The 27,277-nt window shown below is 43.6% G+C and overlaps 1 protein-coding gene across 3 annotated transcripts; it reads right to left on the bottom strand.

The window, feature by feature from the left end:
* Positions 1 to 4,593: 4,593 nt before the first annotated feature.
* Positions 4,594 to 27,258, bottom strand: BPGM (bisphosphoglycerate mutase). Of its 3 annotated transcripts, XM_056510707.1 has the most exons (5): positions 26,979 to 27,258; positions 19,715 to 19,768; positions 15,503 to 15,595; positions 12,486 to 13,141; positions 4,594 to 7,130 (listed from the first exon to the last, which is right to left on the bottom strand). In XM_056510707.1, exons 4-5 carry the CDS (start codon positions 13,084 to 13,086, stop codon positions 6,952 to 6,954), a joined length of 780 nt encoding a protein of 259 aa, XP_056366682.1. In that variant the 5' UTR covers positions 13,087 to 13,141; positions 15,503 to 15,595; positions 19,715 to 19,768; positions 26,979 to 27,258; the 3' UTR covers positions 4,594 to 6,951. The 3 variants fall into 3 exon arrangements, with proteins under 3 accessions (XP_056366682.1, XP_056366703.1, XP_056366692.1); XM_056510728.1 differs by lacking the exon at positions 19,715 to 19,768; XM_056510717.1 differs by lacking the exons at positions 19,715 to 19,768; positions 26,979 to 27,258 and adding an exon at positions 16,477 to 16,581.
* Positions 27,259 to 27,277: the final 19 nt, after the last annotated feature.

The raw sequence follows: 27,277 nt of genomic DNA, 5'->3' as shown, positions 1-27,277 counted from the left end.
CTGAGTCACTGGAGAGAAGAAAACAGTGGGAGGCCACTATTAATCTCACCTAAATGAAATGTCTGGAATAGGTCTGGTGATTCACATCCTAAAAAGGACTGCTGGTCCTTCTTATCAATAGAAGGAGCCAAGGGAGGGCCTTGCTCAAGTGGGGATATTTATCCTGCAGACATGTCCAGGGAGGTAAGGGAAAGCCTGTCCCACCAGTCCCCTTTGGGAAAGAAAACTGTGTTATCAGCAACAGGCCTTGAAGTGCTTCATCAGAAAAGGCACTTCCAACTTGGCATCATGATTGTTGAAATTGAACTTGAAAAACTTCCTGGCCATTTGCAACAGCATCACAAGGACTTGTGAGAATGATCTTCGTGCCTTTTGCAGAGCTGGAAGTGGCCAGGCTGTTTTTGGACACTGATTTGTTTGCATGAATGAACTCCTGCAGAGATACTTATGGCATGGTTCTACCAATGCAATTTAAATTGCCACTGAAGACTTCTGAGCTCTAGTCTCTCTACAATTTCTACATAATAAAAGCTTATGGCAGTTCTTGTGGCATGAGTGAAGAGTCAGGGAAACTCCATTTTAAAAACAAATTAATCTTTTAAGCACATTGCAAAGAGAAAACACACAAAGCTGTTGTAAATACAAGGTAAGATAGGAATTTCAGGCTTTCCCAGAAACCTCATTTTATTACTCAGAGCTCCATTAGGTTAATGACCAGGCTAGAATTCAGGATTATTCATGCTTTGCAATGTCTAGCCCTCTTCCTGTCTGTCCATCGAGGCTGCTGTCATTAAGGGCCCTCCCAGGAACCTCACAAGAAATACACTGACAAGATATGAAGGTTGCATTTCAAAGCCTGCTCTTCATTTCTGTATCCAGGGGAAAAAAAAACTGGTCCTCTCCCTCTGCAGACAGCAGGACCTCCACCATTTACTGCAGGGAAAACAAGGATCAGGATGCCAGGTTATAAGAATCAAGGTGAACACAGCAAAGGGAGAGTGTAAAGAGCTAAATTCAGTATTGTGTTTTCAGTCAGGAGTTCTGTGGTCACCAGTGGACACACTGAACACTTGTCCAGCAACTGGACCTGCCTGACAAAGGCACTCCCTCAGCTCATCCTTTTTCCCCAGAGCTGGACAGGATCACAACTTCACACTCTCTGCATCCAGCTGAGACAGCTCTTCAAGTGACCTGCTTTTATAGAAATGCAGAGTCCAGTGGAAATTTTTGTGCAAAAGACTCAAAAACAGGGACATGGGAGGCAAACCTATTAAGCACCTTCTGAACCAAGGCCAAATCACCAGGCTCTGTGGGGCCTTTTCTCTCATCTCCATGAAAACCAAATCAAAGCTACATAAAACTGGAAAACAGATTGCCCAGTGATTTGACAGCCCTTAGCTGATCCTTTGGGGAGTACAGGCATATCTAATATAGCACCCCTAATATTTCTGTAATCGATTTTTCCATTCATTAACTCAACCAATCCTTCTTCATTCCTGGCACACCAGCCTTGGATACTGAAGGAATGAACATCAAGCAGTGCCTGTTAAATATGATGCTTTTTTTGAGGGATATCATTAACAAAAGACCTGATCCATGAGGTGATGAACAACCACAGATCTCACCAGCAGTGGTGGAGGCACACACTGCTCTTTGGGCAGCCACAGCAGTGCAAAGTAATTTGTCATGTAGCCCAAGCACACAGAAACACACTGCAAGAGCCCCTCAGGCCACAGAGCCCTCCTGCTCCCTCCATCAGATCCTGCTGTGCAACAAGCTCCACCACTGTCAGCTACAAAAAACAGCTGGGCATCATGGTGGGAAAGAGCTTCACTGGAGGAACACAGAGAACAGAACAAGCAGATAAAAATTATTAAGAGGAAAACAGGTCACTCAGTGTTTCTCTCACGTGGGTGGCTTTTTCCAGCTCAAATATAAAAATCCTCATTTTCCCCTGTGCATCATTGGAATGCAGACAGGACTGTAAAATATAAAATGTGATCCAGCTGGAAATCCATACCTCAGCAGAGCAGTTCTCAGGCTTTTTCAGATGCATCTCCCTCTCAAACCTATTGCACACTTGACTCTCTCCCCCACCTGAGCAGCTCTGATAAGCAGCCTGAGGCTGGCAGCACACACCACCGAGGAAGGGGCCGTGGAGGAAAGCTGTGTTGGAGCACCTGGATGGCACTTTGCAGCTGGATGGAGAAGTTTAGGGCAGGGCCACATCAGGGGACAAAGAAAAAAACCACAAACCTGAGAAGATGTGAGAAATAGGAGGCAAAGGCATCACCCAGAGCCAAGTGATGACTCTTCCCCCCAAACAAACATGAAGGACCACGTGAAAACCATTTTGGCACTTGGCAGTGTTCATTTTTTTTTCATTGTTCTGAACAAAGATATCAGTATTTCTGGTGGATTCTGACCAAATCTGATTCATGCTTGCCAAGCTAAGAAAATAGAACCAAAATCCAAGCTCCTGTGGAATTTGAGTTCTAAGGTATCAGAAGGGAAGGGCAGGGAAGCTAAATAAGGAACTAGAGGACAGGAGGATACAAAGTACTCTGCTAGTTAAAAGGAAGTATTTCTGGCCATGGAAAACACTCGAGCCAACCACACAGAAAGGAAAGCACAGAATATAACATTTCCAGTGTTGAAACAAAGTACTTTTCATTTCTGTAGAGTCTCCTAAAGCTTTCACCTGAGAAAATGAGGTGTGGGAAAGTTTATTCTGTTTTGCTATTGTCCAACAAAAATTAAGTATCAGTTCCCACAACATCTCATGGAACTGAAATGTTTATCTTCATGTACTTCAAAAATTCCTTTAGAGATATGGGTTGAAGTTAGACCAAGTAAAAAAACAAGGTTCCTAAGTTTTGCATCACTAATGAACACTTTTCACACTAATGTGTTGAAGGAAGGGAAGGCTGCAGAACAAGAATGAGAATTTACTTTGCAGGAGTCTTTTTCTATCAGCTACACCTACACTCACTTACTTGGATAACTCACATCAGTCCACATATTTCAAGATAGGTGTAAGGGGGGTCTGGACTGTCTTTCTCCAAGCTCAATTTGACAGCATGCAGAATGCTTATAAATTTCCACAGATTCTGACAGGGAGAGAAGAATACAAGAGCCCTTGGAAAAAATTAGTATGAGAGTATCTGAAACCAGATCCCTGAAATCCAAGGCACTTGGCAATTTGTGTTGGTTTTAATTTGGCATTTGCTCATTGCTGAGCACTTTTCTCCTGCAGCACTGAGTGGTCTGGTGAAGCTGCTGATGTAAAAGCAGAACCAATCTGCACAAGAGACCGTAGATGATGACTGTAATTTATTGCACAGCAGAATTAACCCACCCTCACACCACTTGTTAAACCATGGGGCAGCTCTGGCAGATAAAATGTGCTGCCTCTCAGATGTTTATACCTCCCCACGTGTACACAGGAGTAAAACTGATCCCGTTTTTCCTGTGCTTGATTTACCACAATGCTCTTGCTCCATCTGTTGGCCACTTGCTTTTCTACAAGTCCATCCACAGCTTCAATTTGTGCAATTGCTTTGCCATTAGGGATACTCAGGGATCTTTAAAAAAAAAAAAAAAACAAAGTAAGGGGAAAAGCAAAGTTGAAATTTCGAAAATGTGACTAGGTAGAGAGTCAGTCTCTCCTCAGGCTGTGCACAGCACGTTTATAGCCAAGTCCTTGGCACAGAAGAATGGCAGACTGAAAGCAGCTGGTCTTCAGATGGTCTTTCCCAACAAGGAAACTGTGGGCAGGGCTCCGGAACAATCTGAGGTGTTACTAAAGCAAAGTACAAGAAGTGACTGGGGGAAAGGGAGGGAATACACCTTAAAATACCAATGCAATTTTGGATTTGTTGGCAGCAGTGCCACATTAACAGCAAAATGATAAACATCAGTACACAAATGGCTCAGACAGATCTGTTCCATTCCCCACTCAATCTCAACACAATCACAAGACCATGCCTTAAAAAGTCTGTTTCTTTATTTAGCCTTTTTTTTTTTTTAAAGCCCCACTTCTATCTGAATGTCTAGCTTTTCTCAGGACATTCACACTGCCCCCCATTACTCCAGCATCCAAGGCTTTCCATGTGAAGGCCAGCCCTAAGAGGCAGCCCCCTGCAGGCTCACAGCTCCATGTGCCCATCATGGGAGTTCCAGCTCTGCTTGGCATCAAAGTGCTTTGGAGACTGAAGGGTTGGCTTTGCCTCCAGAAGCCACAGCTTGAAGCACACCATCAAAAAGTAATGCTGCTTACTAAAAGGAAAAGCAAGCATGGCAATCAGCAAGCATTTGTTTAGATCCAGTGTTCTGGAACTAAAATTCCTTGTTAAGTAAATGCCCCCATAGTGTTGAAAAGGGGTATGTATTCCCTCCAACACAGCTGCTTTACATGTAAACATGAGGAAGTGTTTGCTCCAGCACTATTTCAACCCAATTGACTGCATGATGTCTGATAAACAACTGCTTGGGAAGTTTTGGAAGCCTGAAGGTCAGTTTTATTTACTTATCAGCCCTGAAAAGGAAACAAAGGGGATAGGAGTAGAAGAGAAAAAAAAGACTGAAGCCAAATTAAGTTCTATTTCAGGTGAATTTATTGAGTTATAAAGAACCTGCCAGCTCCACCATATTTACAAAGGTTTTCAAGATGATCTAGAGCTATTACTGCTACTGAACCACATGTTAAAAATGCATAAACCAAATCAACCACATCTTTTATGTTAACTGTAAAAACACAATTTACCTTATAGGACTTTGAGGCACACTCAAACATAGGGGAAAATGCTTCCCAACCACTGATCTAGAAAGCAACAGTCTCACTTCTCCCTCTGATGTAGCTATGCCTGAAGATCAGGAATCCCTATGCCACTTGATGGAACTTGGTTTCTGTTCTTCAATAAACATTTTTTATGAATCAGGATTTTAATTAAGATTACTCAAAATTGCAAGCTTAAAGAGCATAGTGAAATCCCAGGTGGTTCCTTTTGATACTTTTGCATGGTATTACTGCTGCCAGATGTGCACATAAAATCCTGTCACCACTTTGGAGCCACAATCCAAGCAAGCAATGTCAAACCTGCCAGACACTGTCACTGTTCACATCTCAAGCAGCACCTCCTGAAAACATCACACTGGTGTTCTCTTCTTCCTGTCCATAACTCAAAGGATGATTTCAGCCAGTTTCATCCATTCAGCTGCAATTAATGCTCTCCAAATTTCCTCATCCACCTTCCATCCACAGAAGAGACCATAGATTCTCTGAGACAAGGAGAGAGAGCCTGTCTCCCAGTTCAGTTGGGTTCATTTCCAAGTTTATTCCAGCTGTGTGTCACATCCTGAAGAAGTTCTACATTGCAATTCCACAATGTCAAAGGGATGAGGACATGGCCTGTGTGTCCACAGTTCCCACTGGCAACAGGTGGCTCTGCTCGTCTTGTTTACACACCTACAGTAACATTTACTTGATATTAAGCTTCACACATTATTTTATATTTGGGGAAGAATTTATTCACTTGAGTGCCAGTGACCCTTCTCAGGGCTTTCACAGGTGAACATTTGCTGATCAGCAATCCAACACTGTAACACTCACTTGTAAACTATCAACTAATATTCAGAGTTACTCTAAGCACAGAAACTAAAACCCCAGAAACTAAGTCAGTATCAAATCAAGTAGCAGAGAAGCTGCTAATAGAATTTCCCAGGGGAAAAAAAACAACAAACCAAAAAAACACTGAATCTCTCTCTTGTATAAAGAAAGAGGAAACCTACCAGATTTATTTTAAAATAGAAACATATAACTTTATTACTACTGCAAGGGCTACAAAAACAAAACCAAAGAGAAGCCCAAGTACCATTCATGCATGAGAAACTACCTTCTAGCAAGAAGTCTTTTATGGAGTATGTGCTACTCTAATGTGAGCTGGCATCAGACCTGCAAAGTCTTGCTCCACATATCAGCAAGACTGTCAGAGGCACACCACAGTCACACTGCTCTCCTCAAAAGAAAAAAACATCCTCTCATGCTTACAAAGCTGCTCCTCTAGGATTTTAAAACCTTCTCATCATATCAAGGAAATTCTTGTCAACAATGAGATTTGTAGCTGGGCCATGCTGAGAACACATTCAGCTCAAGCAGCACACACACAGGTGTCACCTACATTGATATCCAAGGTCAGAACCAGAAGCTCAGGTGTTTGTGGATTAAAATATTAAATCCTATAACTGCAAGCCAGCAAAATGCAGTGATGCTAGGCTTTGCAAAGATGGTGGAGGAAAAAGGATTTTATTTGGATTCCTTAAAAACAGAACACAGTGTAACAAAAGACAACTACAGTAACTCTAGTAGTCAGAACATCTCTACAAAAGTCTCTGGCCAGTGAACTGGCCACAGAAGACTCAGAATAACAAAGGCAGAGAGTTGTCCAGCTGGAAGTATTCTGAAAGACTGAAGGAAATCCATCAAGAACAAATTGACAAGGCTGTTACGACACAGAAAAATCATGGATGATCAGAGTTATGTGGTTCCATTTTATTAGTGACAGTTTTAGTGCCTATAGCATCCTGCAGTTAAATTAATCCAGTAAGCTGGTGCTTTTCTCCTTCACAGATTAGAACTGATTGTTAGTAGACACCAATAACACATCCCTTTATTTCTCTGCTGGGCCATCCTCAGTGGCGGATCTGGGGCAGACTGCCCTGCAAGTTCCCATTACCTGAATCATCCCTTCCAGTACTGAAAACCCAATGCTGCAATCTAAATTCCAGTTTTTCAAAAGGCAGAGGGTTAAACTACCAACCTGAGATTGAACAATTGTCCCTTGCAATTATTTAGTGCTTGAAATAGAGACATCCACACAGTGCAACCTAGCAATCATACACACATTGTCACCTACTACCACACTGAACACAGCTGTGATAGACAGAGGGACTTTACTTCTCAGCAGATTTTACTTTCCCTTGATCTTCCACTTTTTTGATGGCAGCTTGGATAGCTTCTTGATCACCCAGAAACTGGTGAGGGCCCAGAGGGTGCAAATTCTCATCCAGTTCAAGGAGTATGGGCACACCAGTGGGGAGGGTGACATTGATGATGTCCTCATCAGAGATGCCTGCCAAAAAAAAAAAAAAAACAGAATAGTTACACCTCCAGCTTCCTCATTGTCTTATTTCTGTCTTAAAACAGTCAAGGACACCTTCCAGCCTCCATCCATACCACCAGCCACTCAAGGGTCAATTCCCAGCTAGGCCACAGCTTGGGAAGTGCTTCAGGAACAGCTGAAGGAGAGAATTCCCATCAAGGTGAAGATAGTTTTTCACTTTTTCAGCTTCATTGTATGAAATAAACAGGAAGAGATTGCCCTGGAGACTACACCATTCCCTTAATACAGATCATGGAGTACAACAGGTTCCCCTCCATAATTTCCCAACTCACACATCACAAAAGATGATTAGAGCCCAAATGTGCTACTCCAACATGAAACAACTTCTGCTACACAACCAACACAGACTCTTGAAAAAGGCAGGATAACAAGGTTAAGTTTTTTTAAAATTTTCTGGGCCATTCTTATCACACAAACTGTCATAAAAATCAGTATTTAATTCTTCTTGTGTGAGAATCACTCTTTGCCCACACCTGATTTGTCACAAGCAAGTTTACAGCAGGGTCCACAGTACAGTTCTCAGAATTACTACATGCAGGATATTCATTTCCACTTTCAAATGAGGGGAAGAAAAAGGAGGCAGAAAGTCACCTTGTACAGCTTAGAGCTTTCTTCTTTTTTTCACTTAACTAAAGGAATGAATACCTGGAAACAAAGTTTATTTTATGCAAATGTGTAATTAAAATATTCTGGGCTCTCCTATCAATTAAATTGCTTGTTATTTTTATATCAAACACATCCAAAGTCTCCAAGTGAATTTCAAGACCAAACATCCTTGCAAAGTTTCCACACAAAGTCTAAATAGTTGCATTACAAGCAGTGACTGCAAAGACATTATCCCTCAAAAAAATCAGAGAAAAGAAAACTGGTGTCATTGGGAATGTCAATATTTCCTTTTTCCTCCCCTTTTTAGAAGCACTAAGGTCCCACCAGCAGCCTGTACTTGTGAAGCAGGCCAGCTCTGAGTAACTCACTTAGAAAATGCTCACAACCAAGCTTCTGAAGTGATGACACCATATGAACCAAGGTGCACCAAGCAAACATCCTGCTGGAGCAGCTGACAAAACAGATGGTCCCCAGAACACAGGGGTGTAAATTTACCAGAGATTTTCACATTAAGTAGAAAAGCAGAGCCATCATATTAGCAGGAAAACACACACAAGTCAAGCAACTCAGTAACAGTGGGGTGACAACAGGTCAGAAAAAACACAACTACTCATGAGATAAAGATCCCAGACCCCTGCCCAGAGGCTACACCAGCACCCAACTTTGGCAGTGACCTATTCTTGCTTTATGCTCAGCACCTTGGTGAGGCCCAAGTTTCAGAAGGGCATGGAGAACCAGAAACAAGCCTTTGCAAAAATCTTACACCTTGTCATATACTGAGCATCAGTCCATTGAAACAAGTCACACTAATTCAGCAGTTGTATACAAGGGACAAATAATTCACCTGGTGTAGGACACAGAATCAGACCAACAGGGGAAAAAACCTCAAAGAATACCTAAAATCTAAAAATAGCACAGATATTAACAGGGAAAATATTGCATCCATTCACCAGGCACAAACACTGTTCTCAAGGACTTTGTTTGCAAAACAAGCAGCCAAGCTGCCTGAGCTCTTATTTCAAGGATTCTTAAACATTAGATTTTAACAACACCCACATCACCATGTATATTCCCAGAGAATCTCTGCCTAAGAAATGCTCTGACCACCTCCTAAGATCAGCCTCACAGACTAAACCATTCATATACACACAAAGCAGATGAAGTCATGCAGGAGAGTTTAGGGAAACCACATAATGTGGTTAGGAGACATGATATTTAAAAGTTTCCTCTGGAGATGGATTAAACAAAACTAGCTGTAGCTACATGGATTCAAAAATGCATTTTACTGTTTTTACAGAACACAAAGTGACCACAGTGTCAACTAGTATTGATTTACAAAGCAAAACAGTGCAGTCTGGGATAAACACACAGCAGCAAACACGATGGTTTTCTCCTCAGGACTTTTCCTCATACAGAAGTGCTGCCCCACAGCTAAAATCAGAAGAAAATTCAAGCTGAAGTCAGAAGAAAATCCTGAAGAATCAACAGTGTCCTGAGGCTGTGCACAGTATTTCTGCTCTTCAGGAAGCAATAGGCTGACAGGCTGCTCACACAAGCTCTCTGGTTGCAGGGAGAGCTCAGCAGAACACTCCCCAGGCAGCAGGACAGCAGAGGGATCACACCTTGCAGCGGCCCTGGCTGCAGTGGGAGCTATAACTGCTATCCAGTTACTCCATGTGCTGTAACTAGAACCAGCTGACCTTTTCCTGCACTCCCTCTGACCTGGCCTGTGGCACAACCCAGCCCGTGGCACAGGGAAAAAGGGTGAAAGGGCAAGATCCCAACTGCTGCCTACAAGGTGCAACTGAGACCACAGAGGCAGCAACACCCTTCCCTCCAGTTTAACACCAAAGCACTGCTGAAATACTGTGCTGCTGGAAGCAGTCTTTACCCAAGAAGATTTAAAACCCAGGTGCCACCTACTTACAGCCATGAGAAGCCACAGACATTAATGAAGTACTCAGGATGGCTTCCTCAGGAGCCCAGATAAAATGCTGACTAGGCCACTGCACTCCTCAAGTGGACATCTGCCATGCTCTATCCTGAGAACACTGCTCCTCACCTGGATGGCAGGAGGCATTTAGGTACAGGGACACTACTGCAACTTGGCATAGCACTTGGGATAAAAGGGACCTTTCAAAATCACATTCAAAATTCTTCCTCAGCTCACGTACCCTCCATTTAACTGAACTGGGTAACCAAACACACAAACTGGAAATATCTCCAGGCAAGCTTAAGAATTCACCTTCATGTGGTAGCCCATAGAGTGTTTTGAAATATTTGTACCTTGCAAAGTCCTACAAAGAGAAACCCCACTCATTTTGAGCACCTCCAGCACTTTCATAGGGGCTGGTTCAGCTTCCCCTTCCCTCTCACCTGCTCTTACCAAGTCCCTCCTTTCTGTTCTTATGGTCAGGGTTACCCAAAACCCACAAGAGTTATTGAGAATAACAACAGCCCTCCTCTCTGCATGTCAACTGCACTTGAGGCCAGATGATTCATCCAATAAATGATCATACACAAGATCAAATGCATAAATTCAGCCACAAAAGCTTGTTTAATACTGGTGCTTTGTAATGAGGTCCAAATCAGGTCATAGCATCCTTCCCACATGATTAATGAAAATACTAAAGCTTTAGCCCAGTAAGGTAAATATTCAGAGCCACTTTCTGTCCTCCCTGCAGGCTGAAGATCTAACTTCAAGAGGGCAGAGGAGGGAAATGGCTTTAGATCTTGACAGAATGTTACCCTGCTGTGCAAACTTTAAGGAAAGAAAGATGAGTGGGCTACAACCATGGTTATAGCACATCATTTACATTGGTTTCACTCATGTCTGCCAAGATTTTCTGTCTCTCTTAGGTTTGAACAGCCAGGCTTTAGTAGTAGGGCACCAAAAAGGAACTGTGGTGGGTTGGCCTTGGCTGGACACCACGTGCCCACCAAGCTGCTCTATCAGTCCCACTCTCAGCACAATGGGTGGGGAGAAAAGATGCTAAAATATATTGTGGACCAAAATAAAGGCAGTTTGCTAAAACATAAGTAGAGACCAAGCACAGAAGCGAAGAAAAACAAAGGATTTATTCTCTACTTCCCACCAGCAGGCAATCCAGTCACTTCCCACTAATCAGGGCTTCAGTATGCAGAGCTGTTGCTCCCATGTCATTACAAATGCCCTTCCTCCTTTCTCCTAGCTGTTACTGCTGAACAGACATCATAAGGGGTAAGGAACATCCCTTTGGGCAGTCTGGGTCAGCTCTCCTGGCTACATGCCCTCCCAAGAGCTTGCCCAACCCCAGCCTATTTGGGGACAGTGTTGGAGAGACATTCCTGATGCTGTGGAAGCATTGCTTAGCAGTGGCCAAAATACAAGCCAAGGTAATTTGCAATAAGGCCCAACAAGCTCACAAGAAATTAGCAGCAGAAGCACTGAGCAAAGACTGGGGGAAATGACAGGGAGAGCAAGACCATCTCATTTCAAGAGCACTGAGCTGTTATATCTCAAGCTGTTTCCTACAACTGCACTGACAACACTGCACTCACATAAGAAGCATTTCCTTAAGAAGGCTAAGCAGCAAAATCAGTGAAATAATCTTATTAAGAAGCCCTCAGCACACAATCCACACTAGGTGTCACAATGTGCAGCTTCAGCATGTAAACTGTTGGAATACTACTGGAAATTCTAAAATTTCCAGTTTTAGAAAGGGGGCAGACTTGCTGGAGCAGGACCAGAGAGCCACAAAAATGAACAGAGGTGGAGATCATCTGTGAGGAAAGACTGAGCTGGGGCTGTTCAGCTTAGAGAAGAGAAGGTTCCAGAGGTCTCCAAGAGTGATGGAAACAGACTTTTTAGCAGGGCCTGTTGCAATAGCACAAGGGGTTATGGTTTTCAACTAAAAGAGGATAGTTTCAGACTAGACATAAGGAAGAGAATTTCTATGATGAGGCTGGTAAAACACTGGAACATGTTGCCCAAAGACACAGCAGATATGCCATTCCTGGAAAGCTCAGGTTGAACAGGACTCTTCACCTCATCTAGCTGAAGGTGTCCCTGCTCACTGCACAGGGACTAGACTTTAAAAGACATCTCCCAACATATACCATTCTGTGGTAAACCAACAGCCTTATGCTAAGCTACCAACTTGGCTGTTTATTGGGATACATTTTCTATATTGGGATATAGTGCAGTATTTGCACAAGCTTTAGCAAGTGCCTACTTTTTACAGAACTCTGTCACATAATTTTTTACTTAAAAAGTTATCTGGGTGGCCCATCAGAAGAACAAGAACATCTTCCACAATCCAAGCCAAGCACTTTGATTCTGCTGTATTACAGCAATGCTTTTTAAATTAAGAGATGATTATCACAAACTTGACAAAGCAGCTGGAAAAAAACAAAAATAATGTGATCCCTCAGAGGTTTTGTCTATCTAAACCAACCACAAGGTTTGTTTGAAGACAGTTTTAAATGAACAGTGAGAAATACAATGAAAGCATCAGGCCTTTTCCTTAATTACATGAACCTAATTCTCTCCCCTTGCCACATCTCCCAGTTTGCCCCTTGACCAACTTTCTACTTCCTCCTCGGAGACCACAGACATTATTACCTTGCCCAGGTAAGTAATATACACTACAGAGCAAGATCTAAAGCTCCAAACCATTGAGTAAGGAGGAGAGGGGAAGGCTAAAACAAAGGCCTTACCTTCCACGTGCTTCAGCAATGCCCTGCTGCTGTTGCCATGAGCAGAGATAAGAATCATTTTGCCACTTTTCAGTTCTGGCACTATCTTTTCATTCCAATAGGGAAGGAGTCTATCAAGCACATCTTTGAGACTCTCAGCCTTTGGGAGGCTCTCCTGAGGGACATCACTGCATTTATAGCGGCGGTCGTTGTAGATCTCTGCGTAGTAGGGGTGAGACTCGGAGATGGGAGGCGGGGTGACATCATAGCTCCTCCTCCAGATTTTCACTTGCTCCTCGCCGTGGTTCAGAGCCATCTCTGCCCTGTTGAGTCCGATCAGTGCCCCATAGTGGCGCTCGTTCAGCCTCCAGGAGCTCTGGATGGGGACCCACTCCTGGCCCATCTCCTGCAGGATCAGCCAGGCAGTCTGGATGGAGCGGCTCAGCACGGAGGTGAAGACCAGGTCAAACTCAAAGCCCAGAGCTTTGAGGTGTTTGCCACAGTTCTGAGCTTCCTTTATCCCATCACTGCTCAGCTTCTGGTCCACCCAGCTGCAGAAACGATTCTCCTTGGTCCAGGCTCCTTCCCCATGTCTTAGGAGAACCAGCCTGTACTTTGCCATTTTGGTTGCAGCTTAGCACAGATGGCAGCCGGTCTGGCATTTAATAATGATACATCTGCACAAAGACATGAGATACACACATCAAACATCCCACAGATAACGCACTGCAAGCAGCAAGATGGCAGGGAAAAGTCAACAACTATCAGAATCTAAACAACCAAAGAAACAAGTGTTTGCTGAGTATGATTTTACAATTGAGAGTGGGAGGAATTCCAAACCAAGAGACCTCATGTGGGAAGTGCCATCCTTCACCCAGCTTGTTGCAACTAGCCCACTTAAACAATTGATTAGGAGCAGATTTGTACAAGCTGCTCCAGCCTACACATTTCCCTCAGGAGCCTCACTCAGTATCACAGGCTCCCAGAGCAGCAGATCTCCCTCACTGCAGAACTCTGAGGTGCCACATGTAGCTTGAGCCCGTAAGGGCTGTCCTGATCCTCACTGCTCCGAGGGAATGCAGGCACAGACAGCAGCTCAGCCAGAGGAACTGCAGAGTGGGACCACAGAAAGCAACTGGCAACACACAAAATCTTATCAGCTTTTCTCAAAGGAGATGGCAACATAGGCACACTCTGCATAATTTCCTCATATCCCCATCCTATCCTGCTAATTATGCCAGTCTGTGCTTGATTTTTTTTCCCCAGGCCACCTCCTCCATCATTCCTCCACACTCAAGTGTGACAACACAGATACTCTGGGATGCAATGTGCAAACAGCAAGTCCTCATTTCACTGATGACCTCACACATGATCCCATCCTCCTCCTGACTGCCAAGTCCATTCTTCCTCTCCTGTCTCTGAATTTCTATGCCAGGTTCTTAGGCACCAGGATTAATGCTTTTACTTCTGGAGTGGGAACAAAGGTATGAACTATTTGCTGTCTGCATAAACTCACACAGCTACACTTCTTAAGGTCAAACAGCACCTTTCACTTTTTTCTTGACCAAGCAACAGCACCTCAGGATTGTCTTCAATGGCAGATACATTTTGACCACACACCCTAGGGTCTGCCACGGTGGACAAGGATGGGCTACCAGACAATGGGATGCCTGAAAGGTCCATCTAACCCAGGACTGCAGTTCTGAAAACCCCACCTGATCCCTCTGACCTGAGACACAGGCTAGACAGCAATGGACAGAGCAGTGGAAAAAATACAAAACAACTCTCTGCACTGGGGGGACTGGGGTACACCAGATGAATATTAGGTGCTCTCAAAACCATGGACAGTGGGAGACTGAGCTCTGATTTCTGCACACCCAGCCTTGAGCTAGATTTCCAAAACACACTTAAGGAGCTCCCATCATCTCAAATCACTTGGAGTTGCTTCAATCACACTCCAAGCACCTCAAATTCAGGCCCACTGTGACACTGAATTAAGTCAGCAGGACGGGACAGGCCCATGCATTCTGGGTTTTGGGAAATACCCAGCACAATACCAGCATTCATTTTTCCAGACTTTAAAAAAAAAAAAAAAAAAAAAGAGTTCCTAGAAAAGTTGAATTCATTAACAGACTCAGGAATCTGATCTTTCTTGTAACCATGTTAAGACACTTTACATCACACAAGGCACTATGCAAAACCCCCCCCACTGCAAACTTCTGACTAATAGCACAGCTCAGGATTATAAAGCCTTTCAGAACTGAGATTTTTACACAGGAGATATTGTTTGGCACACAATACAAAACATAAAAAATTTGTATTCAATAAATACAAAAGAAAGACTTATTTCATGCAAAGGCAGGCTGAGATGTGTGTATGGCAAGGAACATCTCAGACCAAATCCTCTGCATGGTCCACTTTTTCCATGCCAAATAATCAGCTGCACTTTTAAGCAAAGAAATCAGCCATTGCTAGAGTGTCAAGCCACATCAGATCCAACACTAAACTACACCCTGTAAGATCCTAGGTATATAACAAAAACAAGTATTTGAGAGTATTTCTACCTAAAGCAACTGATCCTTACTTAACATACCATAGATAACATTAAAAAAATGCAGTGTGTCCACAGCATGAGCTACTACACATAGAGCTTTCTGTGGAGCTATTTTATCTCTGTAGATACATCATTACTTAGATGAACTGATTCTATTATCCAAAGGAATAGATTACATAATCCACAAAACCAAATTAATATCCAACAATAGAGGTAATGCACCTCTTCACCCAAGTTTAGTTGGCATTTTAGCTAAAAGCAATAAAATATTTAGTTAGCATAAGAAGTAGACTTACACAAAGACCAAATATCATCTGGGTGCCAAAAACTCCAGTTTACTTATATAAAACATTAGGCAGAATCCCAATTCTCAAACAAATTTAGAAAGAACTAGCAGTCGGAGCATTGTTTAAATATCAGTCCACTTCTGGAAGCATTTAAACTAGAAAGCTTTAGAGCAACACATGGAAATAATCCTACTCACCTTTCCTATGGCAAAGGAACAACCTACACAAATCCCAGCAGAGGCTGAAGAGCTGCTTTATACAGAGGCCACCACACACTCTTGGCTGGTCACCTGCAGGGAAAGAATAAACACCAAGTGATCACAGAAAGAGTCCACAAGTGCAAATGGCTATGCCGGCCATCATTTGCTCTTAAAACTGTTAAAAAAATAAAGCACACATCCCTTGCATGGGCTGGGAAAGCTACCAAAAAGAGATGCCAACACATAGCTCCTGATTTCCAACAAGGGAAAGTTTCTGGCCTCCCACATGCCCTGGGATATCATTTGCTCCCTAAGATTTGTTTAGGCTGGAATTACCATAGCTCTGGCGTGCAGAACTCTACCAAAAGCTCTGGCACACACAGCAGACCTGGACCAGAGTACCCAGAGAAGCTGTGGGTGCCTCATTACGAGAGGTGTTCAAAGCCAGGCTGGCTGCAGTCTCGAGAAACGCAGGCTAGTGAAATGTGCCCCTGCCGGTGGCACGGGGGTTGGAACTGGATGGCCTTTAAGGTCCCTTCCAAGCCAAACCATTGTGTGATTCACTCTGTGAGAGAACAGAAACCCCGAGCCCCAGCTCAGCACGGTGTTCAGGATAACACCTTCCACCGGCGGATCTCTCAGCCAAGCACAGGTTTATGGTCTAACACCAGATGCGGTGACTTCCAGCTCCAGCCGGGACATGCTCCGCTGCTCATCCCTTTTATAAGGCGTCCCTGTGCGGAGTCACCTGCGTGTCGCAGCCCTTCCCGAGCACCGAGGCTCCAGAAGTAGGGCAGCACCTCCGGGACACGCGCAAACCCCCGCGGCTGCCAGCGCGGGGCGGCGACCCGCACACCAACACGAACACAAACACGGCCACGGCACCCTCGGGGGACACCCCCACCATCCCTGCCCGAAGCGCCGGAACAGCCCCCCCGCACCCAGGGCCGATCCTCGCTCGCAGGCATTACCGGGCTGAAGCTCACGGGGAGCGCCGGGGCCGGGCCGGGCGGGGGGCGGACAGCGCGTCTTATTGCGGGCGCCGCGCCTCCGCGCCCGCCAGAGCGGCGCGCTCTGATTGGCCGGGCAGCGGACGGGCAGCGGCCGCAGCCAATGGGCGCGGGGCGGGGCGGTGACGCGGCGGCGCCGCCGCGCCCGGCGGGGCTCGGGATGCTCGGCCGGGCCTCCCCTCCCGCCGCCCGCGGGAATTCCCGCACCGCGGAGCGGCGCCGTCCGCCGCCGGGCAGCGCGACACACGTGCTGGATACCCGCGCGGATCCGGGCTCGCAGGCGGGGCTTGCTCAAACGCGCATCCGAACCTTTGGCTTCTCCCGAAACCGCTTTAGGACCTTCTGGTTTTGGTGAAAAGCAAAGTACAAAATCTAATTACTCTTAATGAAATAGACGTGAGTCTTCGTAAGGACCATGCTAGCTGTAAACCCAATCTAAAGTAAGTGAAAACAAGTAGATGGAGCAGCTCTGGTTCAAAACAAGAGGGAAGTGGTGAGATGATATACTTCAGTGCCTCTATTGCCATAGGTCTGATTCTGTTTTAAAGAAGAATCAGAGCATATATTTCATACCCCATGAGCGTCACATTTTCTTCTCTAAATGCTTATCCCTGAACAGCCACAAGGTAAAGCTTAGAGGGCCACTAAGTGGATGTACACCAAGTGTACTCTATCATCCTCTCTACAGGGCATAGAGCTGATCTTCCCTTTTTAAAAAGTTTAAAAAATAGTGCATGAAAATAAAAGATGGAGGATTCAGATTCTGATAGGAAAAAGTGACATGGGTAAATTGAAGAAAATTTGGGGCAGAGGTATTAAAATAATATATTATGCTGTCAGGAGAAATGTCTATTTTTACATTTATAGGGATTATTAGATCCTGAGATCTAATGGGGGACAGAAGACTAATCCAGATGAAGCACTGCTTTGCTAGGCTCACAGCACTGTGGTAAGAATGGCCAGGCTGCTGGTTAGCAGCATCCTGCACCTCTTTGGTGGTTTCTGCACTTCATTCCTCATTCATTTGGGAAGCTCCAAAAAGCATTCTGCATCTCAGGGAGAATATTTTCAATGCCTTTCCTGATAGAGCTATTCCTGACCTCACCACAGAACCACAATAAAATCTGCTGCTTCTGCAGAATATTTCTACTAGATGCGCATTGTACTTAACAGTTATACATAAAATCCTCTTCACCTCATCCACCAACTTTAATATTAGCAACTACTTTCATTTCTGTCAGCTTTGTCTAAACCCAGTCCAGCCTATGTAATCAAAGCAATACTCAAGTTCACAGTGTAGAAGAGTTTGATTTGCCACCCATCAGCTCCAACTGCTGAAGGGAAAAGCTCCCACATCCCACTGCTCAACCACACACCAGCAGCCACCATGCCTTCAGGCAAACTGGTCGGTTGACTTTTTAAGGAAAAGAAGCAAAGTTCCTAGAGATAGAAGGAAAAGTATCTTCTCTTGAATATCACCATTATGTGCATTGGCTGTACATCAATCATTTAGAACACAAGTAACAGAAAGAAACATTTTGTGCCAATATGCAGTCGTGAGTGAGTAGACCTCTATGGCCATTAAATACAGATTTTTGTCTCCTTTAGTGTTTAGGAAAGACCATTTCATTTGGCATGGCAAAAGCAGCCTAATGACTTTGATTCACATTTCAAACTATCCAAGGACAGAAGAGTCAAAGCCACATCCCTGTGCGTGACTTCTTGCAGACAGCTAGACTCACTTGGCAGCTATTATCTCTCAGACCAGCTGGGTTGTGTTTTTCAGGGGCTCTGCTCTGGAGCCCTTCCAGGCTGTTGCATTTAGCTGGAATGTTTGTGGCACAGTTAGTCCAGGAAACTCCTTTCCTCAATTCGTAAACTTCCACCGAGGGCAGCAGTGCAACTGCACCACACTGAATAAAGGCCTGGAGCTGAGCAAGGCAGAAGCAGAAGAAAACAGAACTGGAAAGAAGAAAGGCTGATTATTGACTGATTCAAACTGTGGTAATGGGGAGTGTTCTTGACTATGCCCTTGGTACTCTTCCACAGAATAGTTACTTTGTTCAAAGCCAGATCCACTGTTGGCCACAGAGCATTGGAGACAGACACATTCTAATTTCCAGAAAACGCTGAGCTCTTTGTTTAGAACTATTTGATACATGATCTGTCTGCATTCATAATTTCATGCTCAAAATAACGTTCTGTAATCAAGTCCTTGAACTCTTTAACAATCCTGAACCCTCTCTCTAAAACTTCTCCTGTGTGTTTCCCTACTGTATGAATTTATGTCTCCTTTTCTAGACCCTCCCTACTCCATTCCTGCCCATCCTCTCTGCCACTGAGATGTGTGCCCAGGAAATCCTCCCTCACCTTTTTCTGGGATGCAGGCCCATTCATTTTCAACACTTGACATTTTTTTTCCCTACAAAAGACCTAGATACCGTGTTTCCTCTGTCTACTATCCATGCTATTGTCTCAAATTCCTCTGCAACTATTCTGATGGTCCACTTCTACCCGTGGACAAATTTGTATGGAGAAAGCTCTGGGAGTACAACACACTATGCAGAGAAAAATCCTTACTGCCTCCTGAGGACTCAGAACTACAACATCATAAAATTATGCTGGTTAAATCCACCTCTACATATGTCTCTACACACCAGATCTCGATCTGTAAGGCAAGGAAAATTAACCTTTTCCATTTCAGAGCTCAGGGAGCAGGCAAGGACGTGCCAGGCTCTCTTCGCTCTGTAGGAACCACTCTCCATGTCTCTCAGTACCCACACACGTGGCTCTCAGCATTCCCGTGGTTCTCAGCATTCCCCTGGCTCCAGCACACCTATGTGTGGGCAATTTTTCATCACACACCTACCCCTGTTTGTCAACAGATCCCAGCTCCACATCTAAGCCAGCCTGTTATTAGCTCCAACTTGGGGGTGCACTGACAGAGCAGTGAGGCACACCTCTGGTGACCAGGGAGTCACCCAATTATAATTTAAGCTCCTTAGCAAAGGCCCTTTTTCACCTTTTGTTTTACTGGTTTAAGTACCTGCTTGGCAGCTGCTTTACACAATGCTCGAGTGTTGACACAGTGGGGCCTTCATCCTGTTTGGGTATGGATGCAATATACTACTTCAGGAGATTCTCTTTATATCAAAACCAGAACTATAAGTCCATGGGAAGAGAAAATAAAGTACTCTACCTTTTTTTTTCCTTCTCTCTCTCTCTCTCCAACTGCATTACTTGGAGGGAAAATCTGTTTAAAAAAAAAAAATGTGTAAGCACTTAAACTAATCCTGCATTTGTCACCAGAATCAGAGCTTTAAGTAAGTGCAGAAGTTTTTCTGAAACATTAATACCAAATAAATGACCAAGAAGGAGGAAGAAAATACATAACAGCCCTCATTATATGCAAAACAGATGGAGGGAAGCTGCTTTTGTGAGGCATCATATTATAAACCTGAAGTGGGAATGGAATTTTTTATGTAATCCCAATGGCTGGGTACTGATAAAGTTATTCTCAAGTAAGAAAGGTGACTTCTATCTGTTCTTCTGAAATATTAACTCAAAAAAAAATTTATTTCTGCATACCCCAAGCTGAGAAAATATGAATGGGGAACAAGCTTCTATTCTCTATGCCCTTAAAACCATTACATTGTCATCTTCAAATAAACACCTCTGCACAGCAGGTGCCTAGAACATACAAAAAAAGGCATGGAACACAATGTTCTGAAGAAATTCTCATGGATACAGTTCTAGTCTTCAAAAATAGATCTTAAAAAAGTTTTACAAGGTATCAATGGCTGGGAAAACAAAATTCTTTCTCACAATCAAAAGTTTTCCCACTTCTAGAGCCAGAGACAAAATTTCAAGATTTACAAGGTTCACTTTAAAATTTTGTGGGTTTGGAGGGGTTTACATTTCAAATTTTGGTTTGGAGCATTTAACTGGTTTTTAGTCACAGTATTGTACAAATTAACTTATTGTAGCAGTATCAAAAGCAAAGAAAATCCTGTAATGAATCTTCTTTTTTCCTCCCATGATAAACAAAGTGCTCCAGACACCAGACGTCAGTAAGGAACTGTCTGGGAAGAGATAATTTTAAAGGGCTTTGAAAAAAAGAAAGCAGCAGGGTGGTGTCTAGTCATGATAAGTTATTTTGAAAACAGACTGGATAGTGCTGATACTAGAGCATGATGACAGCACATAACAATCTGGGCAAATACAACCAAAAGGGGAAAAATGGGAACTTCAGTGTCACTGGAGAGAATGGTGAGAACAACAAACACACCCCACATACTCAAGTTTGTGTGTATTAACATCTTGCTATGAAAAATGAATGGTTCACCTCCAAAAAAAAAAAAAAAAAGCTGCTCTAAAATCTTTTACTTCCATGTTACAATGAACCCTGTGTTACCTAAGACCTTGTTGATCTGTGTGTGTAGAGTTCTCTCTGTCTCTATTTATGATGTTTTTTTTCTCACAAACTCTACAAATCACAAAGACCTTTCTGGTGCTGCTTGTGTTTCTGTCCATGGTATGTGGCTCTCTTGCATCACACCAGTTTACAAAGCAAGACTGCCTGAAGTTCAGTTTGGTTTTGAATGGTGCACAAAAATGAGCTTCCTATATTAAAAGTCTGTCCTATGTGTCATGGTTAGATAATATCAAGAGAAGAACTGAGTCACACTGTTTTTCTACTCTACTGTAACTCCTCAGAATTCACTAGGGCTGCTCCCGACCATAAAAAGCAACAAAATCAGGCCTCTCTTTCACAGGATTGTTTCCTAGGAAACTTTAGGAGTTAGGTTACTAAATAAATAGCTGTGTATCACAAGTTAATTCATGCTTCCTCCCCCTCTGCTCCACCTCATTTCTTTAACAAAGAGGGAGCGTGAGTGGAAAGAGCCAGAACTAATAAATCAGGCATGATGGGGAGTCAGAATATCCTACTTCCCAGAGTTTTTCAATTTGAATTTTCATCTGTTTTACCTACATGGAAAACCATTCACTTAAAATTTTTTGTGCCTGACTTCCACTCTTTTTCTATTCAGAATTAGTCTGTTCCTCTATATTGTCACTAGATCTAGCTGTCCATGGAAGGATATTTGTCTGTAATTCAGTACCTCCTTTTTATCTTACAAAGAAAGAGACTTTTCTGCTTCAGCACTATCCAACATTCAGCATTTTGGATAGGTCAAGTACTTGTTTAAACATTCAGTATTGCTGTCATTATGCTTTTTCTGTACATGTCTGTATCTGTAATGTATCAAACAAGGGATTGAGCCAAGATCAATACAAGGGATGTGTGAGGAAAAAGAAAAAAAAAAAAACGGTCCTGCCCTTCTTAAAAAGGAATTTTCAGAAGTAGATACATCTGGAAACAACCTGTCTTCCTTTTTGGGGAAGGGTATAATGTCTCTAGAAAGACACCTCAAAATGAAGCCCATGCTGTTGGACAAAGGGCTTCTTAAGATACAGAAATTTCAGAGATCAAGAAGCCACTTTATCTGCTCTTATGGTGACATGTAGTTTGGGGGGCAGCTGGGAGCACACACAGGCCAAACCAATTTTCCTGGCTTCTGCAGCAACCCACACGTGGCCACCATCTCTTCCCAGCCCCTGGGGTTGCACACTCATTCTGGCTGCAGGACAAGCAGAGTCCCCAGCCAAGACAATTGCTGGAACAATGTCCAGCTCACAGCCTCCTCCCTGCCCACCCTGAATTCCTTCTGGAAAGGACAGATGCTGAGAGTGCCCATCTGACCTAGAGCAGACCTGGAGCACAGAGAGCAATAACTGCACATGGATTAGTGAAGGACAATGAGCTGAACTTCTGTGGGAATCCCTGGACCTTCCACATCCCCACTAAATGTCCATGCTGCCCACGGGTGCTGCCATGTGATGGGAGAAACAGCACATGAGGTTCTGCTCTGGTGTTTACAAAACCCCAGTAACTCAGTCAGCTAAAACAATCTGGCTCCCCTGTTGTGTACGAGTTCAGGTTATAAAGCAATTTCCATTCAGCTCTAACTGTACAGATTCCACTGGGGTATTTTTCATGTTGCTCCTAAACTTACTGGTTTTACTGTGTGCTTCATCTTGTTCTGTTTGTCAAACATGAGGAAAATATTTGCAACACTTTTCAAAACTTTTGCATTTTTAAAAAGGAAAACATACCTCTTTCTCCACTCTTAGGACATTCAAAGCATCCCTTTCCTTGTCAAAACCAGACATGGCTTACTGCTGAAACTTGAAAGGAAGCATGAAAATATTTTTCCATGAGAACAAGAGCCTCCACTTGGCAGAAAAGAAGTCAACTCTTCTCTAAAGTAATGAGCTTTGGGAAACCTAGAGTCTGCACACACGAGAAAGGAAAATCCCATTCCTGTGATAAACATGCCTACCAACAGAACTGGACAGGAATGTAGGTCTGGGATGGGAGAATTTTCCATTTATAGATGAGATGGGTCTGGAGCCCATTCTCCCACAGAAACAACTGAGAAGGTTTGGTCTTTGTTGATGCTTTGGTACCTGCTCTTTTTACCTACAGAAAATCAAGCACAGTATTTGCCAGTCCCACATTAATCCATCTCTTCAGTCTGTGATCAGAAGGTTTCTTTTTACAAGTTAAAGAAAAGACACAAAAGACACTGACATGTTTCTGCCTCCACAGCAACCAGCCCTGGCCTGTGCAAGGAAGCTGCAGTTTAATTAAACCATTTCAAAACCAAATGCTGTTAAATTAATGTGAAGTCTTTAGGAGGATGTATGTTATTTTGCTGGAGTAGTTTCTATTCTTTTAACTGAAGTGGTAAGGAAGAGATTTAAGCTAAATCAATACACAACATACTTCAACTGATATGTGTCCAAAAAAGGCATTTGCATCAGCATAATGAAACAGTGCAAGATTTTAATGTAGACAAGACTCAGGGTAAATGTAACTATATTATTCTTTGGGAATATCGTGAACATGCCTTGTTTTGCCCTTGTCTGCCATCAACACCTCCTCCACTGCCTCCAGGGGTCTGCTCCCCACTGCCTGACAGCTTTATTAACTGTTTCTTCCTGTCCTGTTTACCCTCAGGTACCTACTTGTTGGCAAGTTACACTTCTGTTTATCATGAAACCACCACTCCATTTGATGTAGTTCTCAAAAACTGTAGCTTCCTGCAGTTTTGCTAAGTTAAAAAGTTCCTCTTCAGAGTAGTTTCAACTTGATGGTCTCCAGATTTTCACCTTTCCTCTATTTGTAACAGAAATGGTTACTCCAGATTCAGAACACAATTGGTTTTTCTCAGAACCCAAAATATATTGTCTCAAGCTTCTTGTGTGTTGTGGAAACAGTCAGACTGTGACTACTCATTCTGGGAAGCCCATCTTGCTCCAGAGGGTGACATACAGTGAGTGAGAAAAAGTATTTGAAAGGCAAAAGTATTTAAAAGGCCATTTTTAGCAGCTACTTTCTCAGCTTTGCATGATATCCCAGCACCAGGGCCAACGTGCAGAATAGGTTAGACAGAGTTTGGTACTCCACTGGCTGAACAAAGAGCTGGCACTGCTGGCAGATATTTTAACAAATGGCTCCTTTCCAGGCTATTGAATCCATGGCAAACTTCCCAATGGAAGCAGCCTCTGGCCCCAAATGTGCAGTTCACCACCCAAGTCTGTGTAGCACACTCTGCTTCCCACCAGCTGCACATGGCCCTCAGTCCCCACAGACAGCTGCAGTCAAAAACAAGCTGGAGCTGTTGAGCTCCCAGTTGTAGTAAATCCAACCACACTAAATTTTAGATGGTCTTTCTGCTTCTCCTCGGACATCACTGTTGAAGGTAAGTGCCTTGATTTCCACTCCACGTGCATAACAATGCTTAAAACTGCAAGTTTTGGAACACCTTTGAGACACAGTGGTGAGTTGAAGCAGGAGAGCATCTCATACAATTCAGTGCAAAAGACAGCAGGGAAAAGGAAATTAAACTTTTGTGTCTTTAATTTAAGGATCAGACAATTCAGAAAATTGGTATGTTAGTGATAACTGGCTAATTTCCTCTTTAAAGCCAGGTTTGTATCTTTTGAGTCCCTACCTGAAAATTTTCAAGTCTATTCATCACAAATGTAAGCCAACTTTATTTTTTTCTTCTTATCCTTTTTCAGGAAAAGAGGAAGAGAGATTTCCAACTTCTCATTAGTACAAAATCTAAGGAACACAATATCCAAATCAGCCTGCTGAGACACACAAGCTAAACTCTGCCCCCGTGTGTGCAAACATTAAAACACACCATCCACTCCAGATGCTGCTCTGGTTTGGTGCTAAAAGGTTTGTTTGTTTGTGGCAGTAATTATATATGGCATCCACAATGAAGATACAGGACACCCTCTTGTCTTCTACACTCACATGTCTTTGCATTATGAAATTTATTTATGACTGCATTGGCTGGTAAAAAACAAGCCATAGAGGTATGCCTGCTGCCCATAATAATCAAAAAAGGAGAGAAGAGGAAGAGGGAGAGGGAGAGGGAGAGGGAGAGGGAGAGGGAGAGGGAGAGGGAGAGGGAGAGGGAGAGGGAGAGGGAGAGGGAGAGGGAGAGGGAGAGGGAGAGGGAGAGGGAGAGGGAGAGGGAGAGGGAGAGGAGAGGAGAGGAGAGGAGAGGAGAGGAGAGGAGAGGAGAGGAGAGGAGAGGAGAGGAGAGGAGAGGAAGAGAAGAGAAGAGAAGAGAAGAGAAGAGAAGAGAAGAGAAGAGAAGAGAAGAGAAGAGAAGAGAAGAGAAGAGAAGAGAAGAGAAGAGAAGAGAAGAGAAGAGAAGAGAAGAGAAGAGAAGAGAAGAGAAGAGAAGAGAAGAGAAGAGAAGAGAAGAGAAGAGAAGAGAAGAGAAGAGAAGAGAAGAGAAGAGAAGAGAAGAGAAGAGAAGATCTGGAATTTTAGCAGAGGGATGATTCTGTTAAGACTGGGGGAAAACATTAATTTTACTGCTCACATTTGGCACACATGCCCCGTGTGAACTTCCCTGTCCTACCCTGTGCCTCAACTCTGAGCCTGAGGAGTGGATACCAACACCTTTGGGGAGGGTGAAAAGTGTGAGAAATGAGGTTTATTTTTTTTTTGGTAGATTTTTAAAAGGTTTAATAAAAGATAATAAGAGACAAACAATAAAGTAAAAGGTTATAACAGCTGGGTGCTTGGCATTTAGCTAAGAGCACACTTGCTCTTTTAAAATTTATCAGTCCATTGTATATTCATAGACCTATTATACATTTATAAGCTTTTTTATAAAATATTTTTTATATCTCAGGAACTGTTTTACATGGCTACTTTTTGAGTTTGCTGTTTTAGAGTATGTGTGTTTTTTGGTTGTGGTTTTAATTGATTTATTTTATTAGTTTTAATTTGGGCTGTGGCTTTATAATTTTTATAGATGGTCAGTATTGGTAATTGGTGTATTAGTAGTAGGTGTTTTTACTGGGTGTTATTTAATTAAGCAGGTAGTTTACTTACTACAAAGACACTTTATTAGCTTATGTTACTTTTTTTTACAACCAGCTTAATTCTCTAACCCCCCTGTTTTATTCCTGCCTTTAACAAGCATCTGGAAGTTGAACCAGTGCACACCATTTAGCAACATAAACATTCTGTTCCAATCTATACTCTTTTCTCAAAGGCCCTGGCATCATCTGAGAACACCAGCCACACCTTCAGGACAGGAACAAGTGACACCTCCTTGGGCAAGACCTCACACCAATGGGCACAAACTAAGCAAAACACAAAACCTTCTGCCCAAAATCTTCTCTTAACAGACCAAGCCTTGGGAAAAGCATGGCACATCTCTCACAGGAGAGCATGAGCTCACAGAATAGAGAGGAAGGACAAATGGCATTTCTCAGCCCTGCTCTGTGATTAAACTGCAATAGCACATCATGCAGAGGACAGCTGACAGCACTGCCAGAAACCTGGAGGGAGATTTGAGAGAAAATTAATTATCTTGTCTGCCTTAAGTGAAGTAAAAAAACCTTGGGCATCTGCTGTGGGAGAGGCACCTAGAGAAAACACAGCCCTGTACATATTTCAGATTTATGTCTGTACCTGAATGAATCCTCCAAGCACAAACAGCAAAGCCTCCCAAGCAGCACTAACAGCCTTTACTGTGGAGCACTTGAAGGATCCTGTTGATTAATTAATTTCTTTTTCATTTCACTTTCAACACCTCATCGTACAACGTGTTTTGCCTCTCCAAAGCTGCAAAGTCAGTTTCTAATGGGAAATTAACCCATTTATTTCTACACTCGTATGTTTCCTTCTGAAATACGGGCTGCACCTGCCTAAAGGCAGAGGGACAACGCGACCTTTGTGTTATTCGCTGAAAACTCAGTGTTCTTCAGTAGTTTTGAAAACACACTAAAACACGCTTCCCCTCAGCATTTGGAATGAAGTGATTCGTACTGATCATATCCGAAATGACTCGCGAACTCACCGCAAGGTGAAACTGTTTGTCCCACGTTTGTGTCTCTCTCAGGGAACACAGAGGGTGTCAGAACACCCGGGGACATGGCACAAGCCAGACACGCACGGACAGGGCGCTGCAGGAGCTGATCCTTGCCGGAATCCCAGCGGGCACAGCTGAGCTCAGGCCCTCACCTTTCACGGAGGAACCTCACCCTTCCCTGGGGGAGCGTTCGGAGCGCGCCCGGCCCCGCTCCCTCACGAACTGCTGCCCCCATGGCCGCCCGCCGCGCCCCATTGGCTGCGGCTCCGCTGCTGATTGGTCGGCGC

This window comes from Oenanthe melanoleuca, chromosome 1A (genome assembly GCF_029582105.1).
Source record: "Oenanthe melanoleuca isolate GR-GAL-2019-014 chromosome 1A, OMel1.0, whole genome shotgun sequence".
NCBI classification, from domain to species: Eukaryota; Metazoa; Chordata; class Aves; order Passeriformes; family Muscicapidae; genus Oenanthe; species Oenanthe melanoleuca.
This window is presented reverse-complemented; position numbering and strand designations above follow the sequence as displayed.

What these genes read in the sequence shown, in the direction of transcription:
- BPGM (XM_056510707.1), bottom strand. Translation starts at nt 13,086, where the DNA reads ATGGCAAAGTACAGGCTGGTTCTCCTAAGACATGGGGAAGGAGCCTGG. An exon ending in ATTGCTGAAGCACGTGGAAG is followed by an intron (nt 7,131 to 12,485) that starts GTAAGGCCTTTG and finishes TTTTTTTGGCAG; the next exon opens with GCATCTCTGATGAGGACATC.